The 17,378-nt window shown below is 48.1% G+C and overlaps 1 protein-coding gene across 2 annotated transcripts in view; it reads left to right on the plus strand.

The window, feature by feature from the left end:
• arl14ep (ADP-ribosylation factor-like 14 effector protein) overlaps positions 1-17,378 on the plus strand; it is a 32,519-nt gene that overhangs the window by 9,098 nt on the left and 6,043 nt on the right. For both annotated transcript variants that reach the window (XM_060911225.1, XM_060911224.1), the window contains exon 2: positions 10,328-10,535. In XM_060911225.1, coding sequence (XP_060767208.1) covers positions 10,328-10,535 — 208 coding nt within the window. The remainder of the gene's footprint in view (positions 1-10,327; positions 10,536-17,378) is intronic.

Below are 17,378 nucleotides of genomic sequence, written 5' to 3' on the forward strand. Positions count from 1 at the left end.
CGCGAGAGAGAGGGGGCCCGTGTGCGCGAGAGAGAGGGGGGGGGACCGTGTGCGAGAGAGAGAGGGGGGGGGACCGTGTGCGAGAGAGAGAGGGGGGGACCGTGTGCGAGAGAGAGAGGGGGGGACCGTGTGCGCGCGAGAGGGGGGGACCGTGTGCGAGAGGGGGGGACCGTGTGCGAGAGAGGGGGACCGTGTGCGAGAGAGAGAGGGGGACCGTGTGCGAGAGAGAGAGGGGGACCGTGTGCGCGCGAGAGAGGGGGACCGTGTGCGCGCGAGAGAGGGGGACCGTGTGCGCGCGAGAGAGGGGGGGACCGTGTGCGAGAGAGAGAGGGGGACCGTTGTGCGCGCGAGAGAGGGGGACCGTGTGCGAGAGAGAGAGGGGGACCGTGTGCGCGCGAGAGAGGGGGACCGTGTGCGAGAGAGAGAGGGGGGGACCGTGTGCGAGAGAGAGGGGGGGACCGTGTGCGAGAGAGGGGGACCGTGTGCGAGAGAGGGGGACCGTGTGCGAGAGAGAGAGGGGGACCGTGTGCGCGCGAGAGAGGGGGACCGTGTGCGCGCGAGAGAGGGGGACCGTGTGCGCGCGAGAGAGGGGGGGACCGTGTGCGCGCGAGAGAGGGGGACCGTGTGCGAGAGAGAGAGGGGGACCGTGTGCGCGCGAGAGAGGGGGACCGTGTGCGAGAGAGAGAGGGGGGGACCGTGTGCGAGAGAGAGGGGGGGACCGTGTGCGAGAGAGGGGGACCGTGTGCGAGAGAGGGGGGACCGTGTGCGAGAGAGAGAGGGGGACCGTGTGCGCGCGAGAGAGGGGGACCGTGTGCGCGCGAGAGAGGGGGACCGTGTGCGCGCGAGAGAGGGGGACCGTGTGCGCGCGAGAGAGGGGGACCGTGTGCGCGCGAGAGAGGGGGACCGTGTGCGCGCGAGAGAGGGGGACCGTGTGCGAGAGGGGGGGACCGTGTGCGAGAGAGGGGGACCGTGTGCGAGAGAGAGAGGGGGACCGTGTGCGCGCGAGAGAGGGGGACCGTGTGCGCGCGAGAGAGGGGGACCGTGTGCGCGCGAGAGAGGGGGGGACCGTGTGCGAGAGAGAGAGGGGGGGACCGTGTGCGAGAGAGAGAGGGGGACCGTGTGCGCGCGAGAGAGGGGGACCGTGTGCGCGCGAGAGAGGGGGACCGTGTGCGAGAGAGAGAGGGGGGGACCGTGTGCGAGAGAGAGGGGGGGGGACCGTGTGCGAGAGGGGGGGACCGTGTGCGAGAGAGAGAGGGGGACCGTGTGCGAGAGAGAGAGGGGGACCGTGTGCGCGCGAGAGAGGGGGACCGTGTGCGCGCGAGAGAGGGGGACCGTGTGCGCGCGAGAGAGGGGGACAGTGTGCGCGAGAGAGAGGGGGGGACCGTGTGCGAGAGAGAGAGGGGGGGACCGTGTGCGAGAGAGAGAGGGGGGGACCGTGTGCGCGCGAGAGAGGGGGACCGTGTGCGAGAGGGGGGGACCGTGTGCGAGAGAGGGGGACCGTGTGCGAGAGAGGGGGACCGTGTGCGAGAGAGAGAGGGGGACCGTGTGCGCGCGAGAGAGGGGGACCGTGTGCGCGCGAGAGAGGGGGACCGTGTGCGCGCGAGAGAGGGGGACCGTGTGCGCGAGAGAGAGGGGGGGACCGTGTGCGAGAGAGAGAGGGGGGGACCGTGTGCGAGAGAGAGAGGGGGACCGTGTGCGCGCGAGAGAGGGGGACCGTGTGCGAGAGAGAGAGGGGGACCGTGTGCGAGAGAGAGAGAGGGGGGGACCGTGTGCGAGAGGGGGGGACCGTGTGCGAGAGAGGGGGACCGTGTGCGAGAGAGAGAGGGGGACCGTGTGCGCGCGAGAGAGGGGGACCGTGTGCGCGAGAGAGAGGGGGGGACCGTGTGCGAGAGAGGGGGACCGTGTGCGAGAGAGAGAGGGGGACCGTGTGCGCGCGAGAGAGGGGGACCGTGTGCGCGCGAGAGAGGGGGGACCGTGTGCGCGCGAGAGAGGGGGACCGTGTGCGCGAGAGAGAGGGGGGACCGTGTGCGCGAGAGAGAGGGGGGGACCGTGTGCGAGAGAGAGAGGGGGGGACCGTGTGCGAGAGAGAGAGGGGGGGACCGTGTGCGAGAGAGAGAGGGGGACCGTGTGCGCGCGAGAGAGGGGGACCGTGTGCGAGAGAGAGAGGGGGACCGTGTGCGCGCGAGAGAGGGGGACCGTGTGCGAGCGAGAGAGTTGGGGACCGTGTGCGAGAGAGAGGGGGGGGGACCGTGTGCGCGCGAGAGAGGGGGACCGTGTGCGCGCGAGAGAGGGGGACCGTGTGCGAGAGAGGGGGACCGTGTGCGCGAGAGAGAGGGGGGGACCGTGTGCGAGAGAGAGAGGGGGGGACCGTGTGTGAGAGGGGGGGACCGTGTGCGAGAGGGGGGGACCGTGTGCGAGAGAGGGGGACCGTGTGCGAGAGAGAGAGGGGGACCGTGTGCGCGCGAGAGAGGGGGGACCGTGTGCGCGCGAGAGAGGGGGACCGTGTGCGCGAGAGAGAGAGGGGGGGACCGTGTGCGCGAGAGAGAGAGGGGGGGACCGTGTGCGAGAGGGGGGGACCGTGTGCGAGAGAGGGGGACCGTGTGCGAGAGAGAGAGGGGGACCGTGCGCGCGCGCGAGAGAGAGAGAGGGGGACCGTGCGCGTGCGCGCGCAAGAGAGAGAGGGGGACCGTGCGCGCGCGCAAGAGAGAGAGGGGGACCGTGCGCGCGCGCGCGAGAGAGAGGGGGACCGTGCGCACGCGCGAGAGAGAGAGGGGGACCGTGCGCGCTGCGCGCGAGAGAGGGGGACCGTGTGCGCGAGAGAGAGGGGGGGGACCGTGTGCGAGAGGGGGGGACCGTGTGTGAGAGGGGGGGACCGTGTGCGAGAGGGGGGGACCGTGTGCGAGAGAGGGGGACCGTGTGCGAGAGAGAGAGGGGGGACCGTGTGCGCGCGAGAGAGGGGGACCGTGTGCGCGCGAGAGAGGGGGACCGTGTGCGCGAGAGAGAGAGGGGGGGACCGTGTGCGCGAGAGAGAGAGGGGGGGACCGTGTGCGAGAGGGGGGGACCGTGTGCGAGAGAGGGGGACCGTGTGCGCGAGAGAGAGGGGGACCGTGCGCGCGCGCGAGAGAGAGAGAGGGGGACCGTGCGCGTGCGCGCGCGAGAGAGAGAGGGGGACCGTGCGCGCGCGCGCGAGAGAGAGGGGGACCGTGCGCGCGCGCGCGAGAGAGAGGGGGACCGTGCGCACGCGCGAGAGAGAGAGGGGGACCGTGCGCGCGCGCGAGAGAGAGGCGGACCGTGCGCGCGCGCGAGAGAGAGGGGGACCGTGCGCGCGCGCGAGAGAGAGGCGGACCGTGCGCGCGCGCGCGAGAGAGGGGGACCGTGCGCGCGCGCGAGAGAGAGAGGGGGACCGTGCGCGCGCGCGAGAGGGGGGGGGGGGACCGTGCGCGCGCGCGAGGGGGGGGGGGGACCGTGCGTGCGCGAGGGGGGGGGGACCGCGCGCGCGCGAGAGAGAGAGAGGGGGACCGTGCGCGTGTGAGAGAGGGGGACTTTGTGTGAGAGAGAGGGATTGTGTGTGTGAGAGAGAGGGACTGTGTGTGTGTGAGAGAGGGGGACTGTGTGTGTGTGAGATTGAGGGACTTTGTGTGTGTGAGATTGAGGGACTTTGTGTGTGTATGAGAGAGAGGGACTTTGTGTTTGTGTGAGAGAGAGGGACTGTGTGAGTGAGGGGGACTTTGTGTGTGTGTGTGTGAGTGAGAGAGAGCGAGCCTGTGTGTGAGTGAGAGACGGAGGGACTCTATGAGCGAGAGACTCTGTTACCCCTTTTCCACCAAATCAGTTCCAGGGCTGATTCGGGGCTGGTGCTGGTTCACAACTTGTTCAACTCGCGAGCCAGCTGAGAACCAGTTTGCTTTTCTATAGCTCGCGGTGCTAAGGGAAGCCACGTCATTACGTTGCTTTATACGTCAGTTACGATGCTGTATACGTCAGTTACGTCACTACGCTTGCATAAACCTTGGCGCGAAAATCGAAGCAAAAACAACACGGAAGCAGCAGCAGCAACAACAACAATAATAATAATGGCTGACTTCGCGTTTGTACAGCTGCTGCTTCTCGTCGCTTAAAAATGGCGATCTTTTGCGGTCTTGTTGTTGGTCTTAACAGCTCCGCCCCCCCCCGCTGACGTAAGCGGTTCTTTCTTCTGGCCCAGCAGAGAGTTGGTGCTAGCCTGGAACCGGTTTTTCTGGCCCCAGAGCCAGTTCTTTGTCAGTGGAAACAGAAAACCCGGTTCCAAACTAAGCACTGGCCCCGAACCAGCCCTGGAACTGCTTTGGTGGAAAAGGGGCATGAGAGAGGCTTTGCGTGGGAGAGAGAAAAAGAGAGGGACTTTGGGAGAGGGGGGAGAGGTAGACTGTGGGGGGTACTCTGGGAGAGAGACTTTGTGGGAGAGGTAGACTGTGTGGGGGAGAGAGAGAGAGGGAGAGATTCAGTGAGCAGAGCTGTGAGCAAACTAAACAAGTTGGCTTAAGTACGATTCGCACGGAATAAGTATTACCTATAGACCTCTGGTAATTCGCAATTACCCCCGCACCTCTGTGTTATTGTGTGGCGCATTCGGACGGGATAAGCAAAAGTCTGTAATTCACTGAATTTACAGACATTGTGACCGGATGTGTCGTAAGTTCACAGCATCCTGTTTCGTCTTGTAGACAGTAGAGATGGGATTTTTGGCTCTTTGATGGGATCCGCATCTTTGTGATCCGTTCTTTGAAAAGAGCCGTTCAAAAGACTGGCTCATTTGGCTCTTTTTAAATATTTATTCAGTTTTAAGAAGACAGCGTCTAAAGAAGCCAGATCCCTCTGCTTAGACAGTGACATCAATATTTCTGGACATACCTTTTATATAAAGCAACCTAGACTTACATTATTGTAACCCCTAAACGCTCATAAATAACAGGGTTCCTACGCAGTATGGAATTTGATTTTAGTATTTTCCAGGTCTGGAAAAGTATGGAAAATGGAAATTAGGGTATGGAGAAATATTTGTGTTTCCAGACCTTTGCCGCTACATAGCAAAATGAAGCTCAACATTCCGACATTCAGTTGAATTTTGCCAAAGAAATGTGTTGAAATGCGGAGGGAGGGAAACGGGTGTTCTGTTGTACTGGCATGCGCTCCGCCACACCTCCTGAACCTGCTTGCTTCTTGCAAGACTTTGGACAAGACGCAGGAAAACCCCCTGCTACAAAACGCCTCTTGAACACGCGTGAACACACATCATAGCTCCAGTCAGTGTAAAAATGCTTATGGCTTATTTGGCAGTGTTGCCAGAATTTGCTAGAAAAATAAGGCACATGGACCCTGAAAACAAGCGACCCAAGACAAAAAAAAACTGCCAACAAAAATATGAAGGCTGTGTACGCAAACATACATATAAACTGAACAATGCTGCTATTACATTATTATTATAATTACATTACATTTAGTTGTCGCTTTTATCCAAAGCCACTTACAGTTATTACAGGGTACAACATGGTTACAACCTGGAGCAATGTGGGGTTAAATGCCTTGCTCAAGGGCACTGCAGCCATTACATACTGGTTAGGGTGGCCACGTCTCGGCCACGTCTGCCATCTCTTGGTATGTGGACAAAATGTGATCTACAGTGGAACTAACACAGGGCCTTCATAAAACACAATAGTAAATACAAAAAATGCCATAATGACGGTTTTCAAATTAGAAGCTTCAGTAAACTTCTGTGTGCGCACAACATACAGGGTGTCCCGAAAAAATGTATACACACTTTGAATCATTGTGAAGTAGGCGTTTATTAAAATTCATTTCATTTTCAAGGTGTAATAGAATTTACAGACATCACTTTATTGTTTTATCACTGCCTCTAACTGATGTTTATAGTCTACGCTATGAGACCTGCAACAGTCACTGAAAGTGAATGTCCAAAAATACCAAGAGAATTGAATGTGATTTGCGTTGTCAGCAGCGACTGGACCAGAATGGATGTCAGTTTGAGAACAGGCGGTGACTAAATAATAAAATGTCTGTAAATTCTATTACTCTTTGAAAATTACATGGATTTTAATAAACACATACAGTACTTTACAGTGATTAAAAGTGTGTATACATTTTCGGGACATCCTGTATGTGCTTGACATCTTCACACACCTGTGTTTTAATGTCTTGAAGTGTGCATCAGATACGTGTGCGTCAGAGTGGCATCCTGTATTTTGTGTAATGTGTATATATATTTATGACAAAAAACAGGGCACTGATGCAAATTTTAGGCCAAGCTAAATATGGTATGCATTTTGGTGGTATGTCATAATGTGAGTACCTGTTTGATTTTCAAGTAATTCTTTTAAATATATGAGTAGTTGTTTGTTCGCTGAAGTCTCCAAACCTGAGAATTTGAGTATGGAAAAAGTCTGGAATTTTAAATTTGAAAATGTGTAGGAACCCTGAAATAACCATTAAAAAAACAATGAGGGCTTCAATGAATGTCCATGCAGAACGGCTTTTCTGTAAAAAAAAAAAGAACCCACTCAAGAACATAGTTACCAAGAACGCAAGAATATTTTATAGAAAAACACTTGTTTTACAAAAATATTTAAGTCTGAGATACAAAATAGATACAACTACAATAAATATAACACGAACTAGTTATCACACAAGAACATTTTAATAGAAAAAAACAAACTTTCTATATTAAAAATATTGAAATTGTAACAAAAATAGATACAACTAAACAGTCAGATAAATAGATAAAATTATAACAAGAACACAAGATTATTTTAATAGGAAAAAACAAACTATTAATGCAAAAAAATATATTATTATTAGAAAAATAGATACAACTAGACAAACAGATAAATAAATAAAATACACAAAAATAGAACAAACAAAATGACGATAGAATAAATTAAATGAACGTCCGTGCAAAGTAGTTTTCCCACAATATTATCATTAATATCACACAACAACATTATAAACTATATACAAAACAATTTGAACTAGTAGGCAAACAGATAAAACTTGAATAAATAAAAGGCAAATGGTGTTTAGCCTACTTCTTGTCCTTGGGCAAAAGCTTTTTCATCTGAAACACAGTACAGAAAAAGAACGACAGAAAGAACGGCTCCCCCAGCTCGAGACTCGGTTCTCATCGTTCATGCCTAGGAGCCGTTCAAAAGAATCGGTTCGTTCGCGAACGTCACAACACTAGTAGGCAGGAGTTCAAAATGCTTATCTGGTTCAAATACGGGATAGGCCTACTACCACTTGCCCCTGAAATGCTGTTTATCAAAATTTCGCCCGTGTCCTCCATTATTCACTCCAGAAAAGTACAAGAGACGCGCGTTTAATAATTACAAACACAGACATGCGCATTCACACGGGACTTGTATTACCACTGGACGTCTGTGTTTTGCTGAAACACAGTAGGTAATTCGCGGCGGAATTATTACTTGGCAAATTACGGACATGGCGCATTCGCATGGGACTAAGAACTCAGACATTCTCTGCAAGTATTCCAAATTACCAGAGGTCCACAGGTAATACTTATCCCGTGCGAATAGGGCTTTACTCGTACCTTCCCAAAACAGTAGGCTTTCGTCTGCTTTTCCTGAAAGCTTCGATTCTTTATCAACTTTCCTTTTCTTTGACAACATCTTGATAATTGACAGTAAGACGCGAGCTCACGATCTTTAGTCATGAATGACTAGCTGTTTAGGTGAAATATGCCGCTTTTCCACTACAAACGCGGCTGAGCCGTGCCGTGCCGAGTCGAGCTGAGTCGGGCTGAGCGGGGCTGTTGGAGTTGCATTTCGACTACAACCGCGCTGAACCGTGCTGGCTGGAAGTGGGTGGACACATTGGGTGGAGTTAGCGAAAGTGGGTGGACGTCACGTGATGTCGTTAAGCAGCGCAAACAGTGACATCAGTGACAGTGGCGGAACAAGTCAGAGCCAGGCCGGGGGCGGGGCAAATGACCGGGCCCTTTATTAAAGCTTATCATAACATCATTTTAGGCTACAAAATGTCCGCAACTGCGGTGTTTACCAATTTCAACACTACCGGGTGCAACTATATGTTATTTAGTACATCAAGTCCTTCAAACGAACATGTAACTCAGAAACAAAAAACATTAGGATACTGTACATGGCTCATAATAAAACATCAATAGCCTATACTGCGCACATTATTTGAAGGGCATACGAATGAGCGCTCAGAGTGGTGACAGGAAGAGTCAGAAATAAAAGGAGGGCGGTGCAAACCTCACTGAATGCACTGTGTTTACCAATTTCAACACTACGGGGTGCAACTATGTTAGTTTGTACATTAAGTCCTTCAAACGAACATGTAACTCAGAAACAAAAAAACATTCGGCGACATACTGTACATGGCTCATAATAAAACATCAATAGCCTACTGCGCGCATTATTTGAAGGGCATACGACGAGCCTTGCGCTCCGCGAACTCGTCCACGATGCTCTGTATGTCACTGATTCAGTGAGCTTTTAAGCGGTAGTCTCACGACCCGAATAGTAAACAATAAACATGGAGGACATGGAGTCGTTAGTGTTGCTGGTCTTGGTGCTGTGGCTTGTTGTCACCGACAACGCCAACAGATACTGGCAAGAGCGTATAGATGAGGCGAGGCGCATAAGGCTTCAGAAATTCTCGTAATTCGTAATTCTTCTCCTTCCGGGTTTGCGGTGTTTACAGATCCCAGCGCGCTCGCGGGGCATGTGAGGACACGCCTCCTCACCAATCAGTGCACAGGGGAGTGTCTGCTCACGCCCCCAACCTCAGTCGGCACGGTTTGGCTCGCTTCAGCCCCACTCCAAAACGGTGCGAGTTTTAGGGGCTAAGCAGGGCTGAAACGAGCTGAGTCGTGCTGGTTTTTGGTAGTCGAAACGCGAGCCGTGTCGGGCTGAAGTGAGCTGAAGCGAGCTGAAGTGAGCTGAAAAAGGGTAGTGGAAAAGGGCCAATAGATTCCCCCCCCAGTAGATGGATGACAAATTGCATTTCGTGGTAATGATTGGCACAAAGAATGGAGAATCTTTGGTTGACGTTTGGGCTGTTTTGAATCTTTATAGGGGCTGGATGTGGCCTGCGGGGTGTTTGTTTAACACCCCTGGTTTCAGGGCAGGTTAAATGTTTACAGATTATTCCTGAAGTTGGTGCAGGTTGAACCCCAAATAGTTCCTTCTTCCGTTGATATAGTGCACCACAAAGGATTCACGCGGAATTCTGACGTACACTCGGAAGTGTGCTTTATATCGGGAACAGGTTATGTTTTGGGATTGAGCCTCTGCTTGTTGTTCGGTGGTTTTGCTAAACTAGATACTAAACAATAACTTTTATAATACAGTCATCAAACTGACACAGTAAAATATAGGCTACTTTCAACAAGAATAAGAAGAATAATAAGAAGCCTTTATTTGTCACATGTACTCTCAAGTACAGTGGAATTCCTCCTCTGCGTTTAACCCATCTGAAGCAGTGAACACACAAATGAGCGTGCGCGCGCACACATACCCAGAGCAGTGGGCAGCTATGCTACAGCACCTGGGGATCAGTTGGGGGTTAGGTGCCTTGCTCAAGGGCACGTCAGCCATGATACAGAAGGAAGGGAAGGTGCTGTTCATTCACTCATCTCCCCTCATGTTTTCCTACCCGTCCCTTGGAATTGAACCGGCAACCTTGTGGGCTTCTCTACCCTTCAGATCATGGCTGCCCCCAGTAAGACAATATATCTCATCTCATTATCTGTAGCCGCTTTATCCTGTTCTACAGGGTCGCAGGCGAGCTGGAGCCTATCCCAGCTGACTACGGGCAAAAGGCGGGGTACACCCTGGACAAGTCGCCAGGTCATCACAGGGCTAACACAATATATAATGCGTTAAAAATCCTAACATTTGTGATGCTGATGTTGACAAATTTGAGATCTAATGCTCCCTCTCTGTGTTAAATCCTCTATTTAAACAGTGCAAGTACAGCAGCAGTTTGAAGGCTAATTGAAATATTTAGACATAAAATGTATTTTCGGTAATGGTATGCTTTTGGTAATGTGTTTGAAATGTAGCATTTCTCATAAAATATACACTCAGTAGCCACTTTATTAGGAACAGGTACATTGTAACTATACGCATTGACCATTTAATTTCACCATGCAGTATGGGTGGATTTAGTAGGTACAGAATAAAAAAAGGTTTCCTCTGGGTTGTCCAGTTTCCTCAAGACATTATGCTCTTTTTAAACGTGTAGCAAAGATGATGTATCCATTGGGCTGAACTAATATTCTTCTCTCCAGATTCCCCATCAGCAAGCCTCAGTTAGCAGAGCAGTGGGTGCGAAGCCTCGGGCGAAAAAACTTCGTCCCGACCACTAACTCATGTCTGTGCTCGGAGCACTTCCTGTCCGATTGCTTCCGCGATTACAACGGAAAACAGTTCCTGAGGGAAGATGCTGTCCCGACGATTTTCTCACACACTGCCAGGGAGGGGGCAGACGGAATAAAGGTACGTGTGTGGGGGGCTGTATGGACTAAAATCAAACATGGGTAGTCACATAATGTTGTCTAGGGAATGGTCTACAGCACGTCGGTAAGTGGAAAATGTTTTTCAGTCAGTTGTGTAACAAACTCTGCTCGAGTTGTCACCAAATTAACGTCATTGGTTCATGAAAACACATTCATAAATATCGTCAAATGCTTAGATTTGTTCGTGCTTTTAGTGAGGTGAAAAGAAGTGGATAGAGAGAGAAATAGAAGCCTGCAGGCCAGAGTCTTTCAGTCCAAACACCACAGAAGCAGTATAACCAAAACGCGCTCCAACCGATGCACTTCAGTCCGTTAAATATTACGAAAAGGAAACAAAAAAACTCCGATCGTTATCAAAGTCCCCCTCCAAAAAATAGTAATCCACAGCACAGGTCCAAGAACACGGCAAGACAGTCTTTCAGAAAACTCCTGCAAGCAAAAAAAGGAAAAAAAAAAACCTTGATCTCACCTCTTTGGAACGCTTGTTGAGTTTGCGAAATCCAGCAATATTCCAACATCGGGCGTAATGAGTAAAGTGTAATCCACAGTTCTTTTGGCGATCAGCAAAACAATAAATTAATCCGGAATTTCAAGAGATCAGGAGGATATCAGACAAGTTTGCGCTACCGGCACCATCTACCCCCATCCATCCATTCATTCATTCTTTTCTATGTCCCATTTAAAAAATAAACGTTATTCTAAAGGGGCACAGCCATAGGACAGAGAAGGTGAGTGCGTGTGACGGTGAGGAACCCTATCGTCTCCCTAGGCCCATACTAGCCCTGAATCAGTGATCTACGCCCATGATAATTAAGATAGATAGAGAATTAGAGAACTCAGTAACAATACCTGGCCAGACTTTTCATAATAAATTACGTATTAAGTTAGATATACGGGTTGTTTTACAATCAGGGTATGCAAGCTAAAAATCACATTTAATACATTATCTTCAATATCAAAAGGCTTGACTAAATAAACTTGGTTGTTTATTGTAGCCCTGTGATAGCTCTATTTACCATGCAAAAAAAAATTTGGTGATAACGTTATTTTTGGTGAATGTATGGCAATATGTCATATTTAGCAAAATTACTCGTGTCATTTAGAAAAAGTGCTTTTTTTGACCACAGGTAGCTCCAAAAGGGATGCACTTAAATCATTCTTTATACCATAAAACAAATATTTGGTTCCATATCATTGGAAACATAGTGAAGTTTTAATGTTGAATGCCAGTAAGTTTTCAGACTATTTTGATCAAATTAGTATGTAATTGTGTCAAAAAAAAATGTCCTCTCCGAGACAGACGGCTAACTTTTCAATATAAAATAACTAGTGCTGTCAAGCGATTAAAATATTTAATCGCGATTAATGTCGCGACTGTCATAGTTAACTCGCGATTAATCGCAATTTAATCGCACATTTTTGTCACATGAAAAACCATTTGTAATTCTCTTATCAGCATAAAAAAGTGAATGGGCTTGCTCACCGTTCGAACTACGGGGGTACTCGGGGGATCCGAGATCCCCTGAAACAGACATGAGATCCCTTGAAAACATGATTTGGGAAATGTTGGGGGGGTCTCTAAAATATTGGCAAAATGATGTTTATTGACATAGCAATCGTGTGTAACGGGAAGCATTTGCATATCCGAAGTGAGCGCGCGATGGAGATCCGCGCTCTGAGACAAGCGCAAGCACCCCCCCAAGGGAAAAAAGGGACACCCCCCCCAAATATCGGCATAGTTTGAACACTGGTTGTACCAATGTTTGTTTGTTTTTTTATTGCAGAGCATAACACGTCTTGTCACAGCCACTGCAAAGTGGGGCTGGAGCCGCCGATGGGAAAACGAAACCTAAGCCGAGCACTGTGGCTCTTCGGGGGAGGGCAGAGGACTCTGGCTGTGCGGGGCGTGGCATCATGTCACAGAGCGTTAATCTCGCGATAAAAAAATTATCGCCGTTAAAATTGAGTCAAGTTAACGCGTTAATAACGCGACATTTTTGACAGCACTAAAAATAACATATCTAAAATGATTATTTTCATCCTAAAATGTGGTCAAGATATTGGGACATAAATATTAGAGACAACTAACACAAAGCTTACAGCCTTATATTTAAAAGCACTATGGAAGTAGTGGATTCCGAATTGTCAAAAAAAATGTCCTCTCCGAGAATCACTTCATTTGTTTCTCCCATCTTATAGCAGATTACACAAAACTACCATACACGTGTCAAAAAATTACCTGAAATCTGTTCTTTAACTTGTCCTTCACTTAAAAACTGGTACAAGAACCAGTTTGAATCAATTTGAATTTTGGACCCCTGTGATACAAACTTTGTACCCTGATTGTAAAACAACCCATAACTTCTTAAATAACATTATCTTCAATAATCTTGCATGTTCTGCTATAAATAATAATGTTTATTTCAAACTAGCAGGAGCATTATTATTATGTGGCTGATGCTACAGTTTGGGCTTAATTTCATGAATAATTCTATATCACTATTAGGTTCGGATGAATGAGGAATTTATTAAAAGGTTTCATTCATTTGGTTTGATAGCATGTGATATTGTTAGCATATCACTTATTCTACGTGTATTACATCACTCTACCTAGTGGAGAATGAGCATTGAATATGATTTATGATGTCATGTTGTCTTGACAACCATGCAATGTGTCACACGTCGGAGCTGATGCAAATATTCAATGAGAGTTTTCTGCTGCGCATGCGCAGAAGCATTTCTTTGTTCACCGTAAAGAGAAAGACGTGTTGAACACTGGAAAGGCTCCCAAAACTTTATCAGATATTCTTCATGCGTATTTGCAAGAGAAAAACATACCAACGGACATTGAAAAACTGGAAAAGTGTGTGTATGTATAATAATAATAATGATGTCTGGCTTTTCATGGTCTGTCAGATATACAGTCGGAGGAAAATGTTTGTACACCCTTTGGAATTTTTTACATTTCTGCCTAAATTGGTCATAAAACATCATCTGAACTCTCCAGCAATCTTAAGAATGAACAAACAGTGTCTGCTTGAACTAAAACCACCCAAACATTTGCGTTTTATCATATTTTTATTGACCATAAGATGGAATTATTCACAGGATAGGGAGGCATAAGTAAGTACACCTTTTGATTTAGTAGCTGGTTGACCCTCCTCTGGCTGCAATAACTTCAACCAGACGTTTCCTGTAGTTGCAGACTAGACGGGCACAACGATCAGGAGAAATCTTGCACCATTCCTCTTTGCAAAACTGTTGCAATTCAGCAAGATTCCTGGGATGCCTGGAATGAATGGCTTTCTTGAGGTCATGCCACAACATCTCGACTGGATTGAGGTCGGGGCTTTGACTGGGCCATTCCAGAACGTGAATTTTGTTCTTCTGAAACCATTCTAATGTCGACCTGCTTCTGTGTTTAGGGTCATTGTTCTGTTGCAGGACCCATCCTCTCTTGAGTTTCAACTTTTTGACAGATTGCCTCAGGTTTTTCTGCAAAATATCTTGATATACTTGAAAATTCATTTTCCCATTGATTATAGCCAGTTGTCCAGGCCCAGAGGCAGCAAAGCACCCCCACACCATGATGCTACCGCCGCCATACTTGACGGTGGGGATGAGGTTTTGCTGATGGTGTGCTGTACCGACTTTCCTCCACACATGATGTGGTGTGTTCCCCCCCCAAACAATTCAACTTTGGTTTCATCAGACCACAATATGTTTTTCCAGTGGCGCTGAGGAGCATCCAAATGCTTTTTCGCGAACTCCAAACGAGCAGAAATGTTCTTTCTGGACAGCAATGGCTTCCTCCGTGGCCTTCTCCCATGAATCCCATTCTTGTTCAGTGTCTTTCTTATAGTAGATGTGTCCACAGAGATGTCTGCATGTTTCAGTGATTTCCTCAAGTCTTCAGCGGACACTCTTGGATTCTTTTTTACCTCATTGATGATGACTCGCAGTGCCTTTGGAGTGATCTTCGCAGGGCAGCCACTCCTTGGCAGAGTAACAACCGTTCCAAATTGTCTCCATTTATACACAATTTTTCTAATTGTAGACACATGAACACCAAGGGTCTTAGAGATGGTTTTGTAACCCTTTTTAGCTTTATACAAATCAATTATTTTGTGTCTTAAGTCTTCAGACAGCTCCTTTGAGCGAGGCATGATGCACAGAACATGCCTCTCATCAAAACACACCTTTTAACTGGTTTTCCAGTGGGGTGGGTGGCTTACGACACACCTCAGTGATTGGACATCAGGTTGGCTCACACCTGAGTCAAATTGTTTAATCATCTAATTAGTCTAATTTAGCTCTTGGATGAGCCTTAGCTAAGGGTGTACTTACTTATGCCTCCCTATCCTGTCAATATTTCCATCTTATGGCCAATAAAAATATGATAACGTAATTGTTTGAGTGGTTTTAAGGCCCGGTCACACAGCACTCCGCGTCTATATCACGTACAAAAAGATACAAAAATCTGGTGGACGTGGTCGTAAGTGGTAATTTTTGGTCAATTTTGGCTTTGCCGTGCTTTGTACGGGGTATGGCCGTCGGCGGCTGTTTCACTGCTGCAGCACTGCCAAATCACGGGTAAGCGTCGTTGGAAGAGCGGCTTGCTGCGCATATAAAAGCGGTAGGATATGTTGAGCCTGTATCAGTTGGTTCTGTTGGTGCTGGAGCATTAAGATGAGGACATCACAGCGTTGAGGGTTCATGTTCACCCCTTGACATTTAGACTGCAAGTGCCGAGGTCTCAGAAAATTACGGTATTTACATGCCGCAAATCAGAAGTGATGCAGAAGTGATTAGACAGTGATCAATCGAATTTAGAACTTGTTTGAGACGTCGTTTAACGGGCTTAGACAGTGCTATGTACGCGGAAAAATCCATTTCTCAGTGATAAGCCGCTAAACACACGCTATATCCCGTGATACCAACGCGTAACACCCGTCCGATGACCGTGCTCTGCCCGTGATAGACCGCCAAACTTTCGCGTCTTACCACGTCTCCCCAAGTTTTAATAACGGCCGGGACACTGATTATCACGTGTTTTTCACGTGTGTTGCACGTCTTTACCACGTGTGCCGGCCGTGGTTGTCCGCGGTCTAAAGTTTTGAGCAGTCCAAAACTTTTTGCTGCGTCCGACGCCGTTCCGATTTTCCCCTGCGTCCTGTCACGTCTGTATATCGACTGTAACACGTCTTAACTTCGACATCAACACGAACAACATCGTCTGCTTCACGGGAGAGCACTTTTTGACGGGTTTTGGCCGTGATAAAGCCGTAAAGCGCTGTGTGACCGGGCCTTTAGTTCAAGCAGACACTGTTTGTTCATTCTTAAGATTGCTGGAGAGTTCAGGCGATGTTTTATGACCAATTTAGGCAGAAATGTAAAAAACTCCAAAGGGTGTACAAACATTTTCCTCCGACTGTATTCCATTCAGCTCGTCTTCGACTTGTTGAATATCATGCTAGCTGAATGGAATATATCTGATGGTGCCAACGCCAGCCAATATTATTTAAATATCTCACTCGGATCCGCGATGTATTTCATATGAAAAAATGCGCAAGTTTTTCTACACAAAGATAAATTTCATATCTTCAAGCCAACAAACATTGTGATTTTTTTTCTTTTTATTATATAGACACATTCACAAATGAAAAGGACTTAAATTTATTAAAACAATTCACTGATTTCCTTACAAGTGGCATATAGAGATTTATATCACAGTTTGGGTTCTCCATATCCCAGATGGAGCTCGTATGGAAAAATACAAGTGGTGTATTTCCCAGTAAAACTCTCGTGTCCATATAATATGTATTAAGTATCATAAAAATGTCTTCAATATCATGTGATATTTTATGTGCCTGTCATAATCCTCACCTCTCCAACTCCATTTCTACTCTGATACGATGTGTACAGATGTGTAGCATACATCTGTCTTGTTTATAGGGGTGGGTATTGGCAAAGAAGTCACGATTCAATTCGAATCACGATTCACATGCTACGATGCGATACTATCACGATGCATCACGATTCTTGAATTATTGCGATGCATTGCGATATATTCAACATACTTCAGTGAAAATGTAAAAAAAAAAAAAAAGAGCATAATTACCAGTGGCTGTGTACGATCTGGATAGTGTCTCCAATTGATGCATAACTCAGAGCAACTCAGTTCATAACTGAATTTATTGAAACGACTTTGGAGGTAGTTGCCATTAAAATGAATATTACTGTTTCCATACTTAACAAGTGGACACACTAATGACAAAAATTGCATAGGATTTATAAAACTAAAAATAATAAAAGAAAACTAATAGCAGCAGTTTTCAATTTCTTTGCAGCACCTGCAGTATGGGAGGACAAGGCAATAATAAATATCAAAATATATATACTATATTACTCAGTGCATTAAATTATCATCATCATTATATTATTTGTTACATTACTTTACATTACATTTAAATGCCTTATGCATTTATAGTTTGTGGAGCATCCTCAAATTAGGAAACAATACACTCACTAAGCATATTTCTTTTAGCATGTTGTAGTACCGCAGCAGTTATGTCAGACTCGGTGAGTGTGCAGATGTCCTTCTCAGATTTACGTATTTCTGCAGACAGGAGTGCAGCGTGGATGGCAGGCTGTTGCTCTAAAAAGCGCTCAAGCATGTCGTGCGCGCTATTCCAGCGAGATTTGTAAACAGAGTCGCAGTCGCATATGATGTCTATGCAGAATGTCTAGGTCGCAGTAGCCCGCCGCTGGAAATGCCACTGGCATGAAGGCAGCGGGCGTCAAAAACTCCACGGCGACATCT

This window comes from Neoarius graeffei, chromosome 27 (assembly GCF_027579695.1).
Source record: "Neoarius graeffei isolate fNeoGra1 chromosome 27, fNeoGra1.pri, whole genome shotgun sequence".
Lineage (NCBI taxonomy): Eukaryota > Metazoa > Chordata > Actinopteri > Siluriformes > Ariidae > Neoarius > Neoarius graeffei.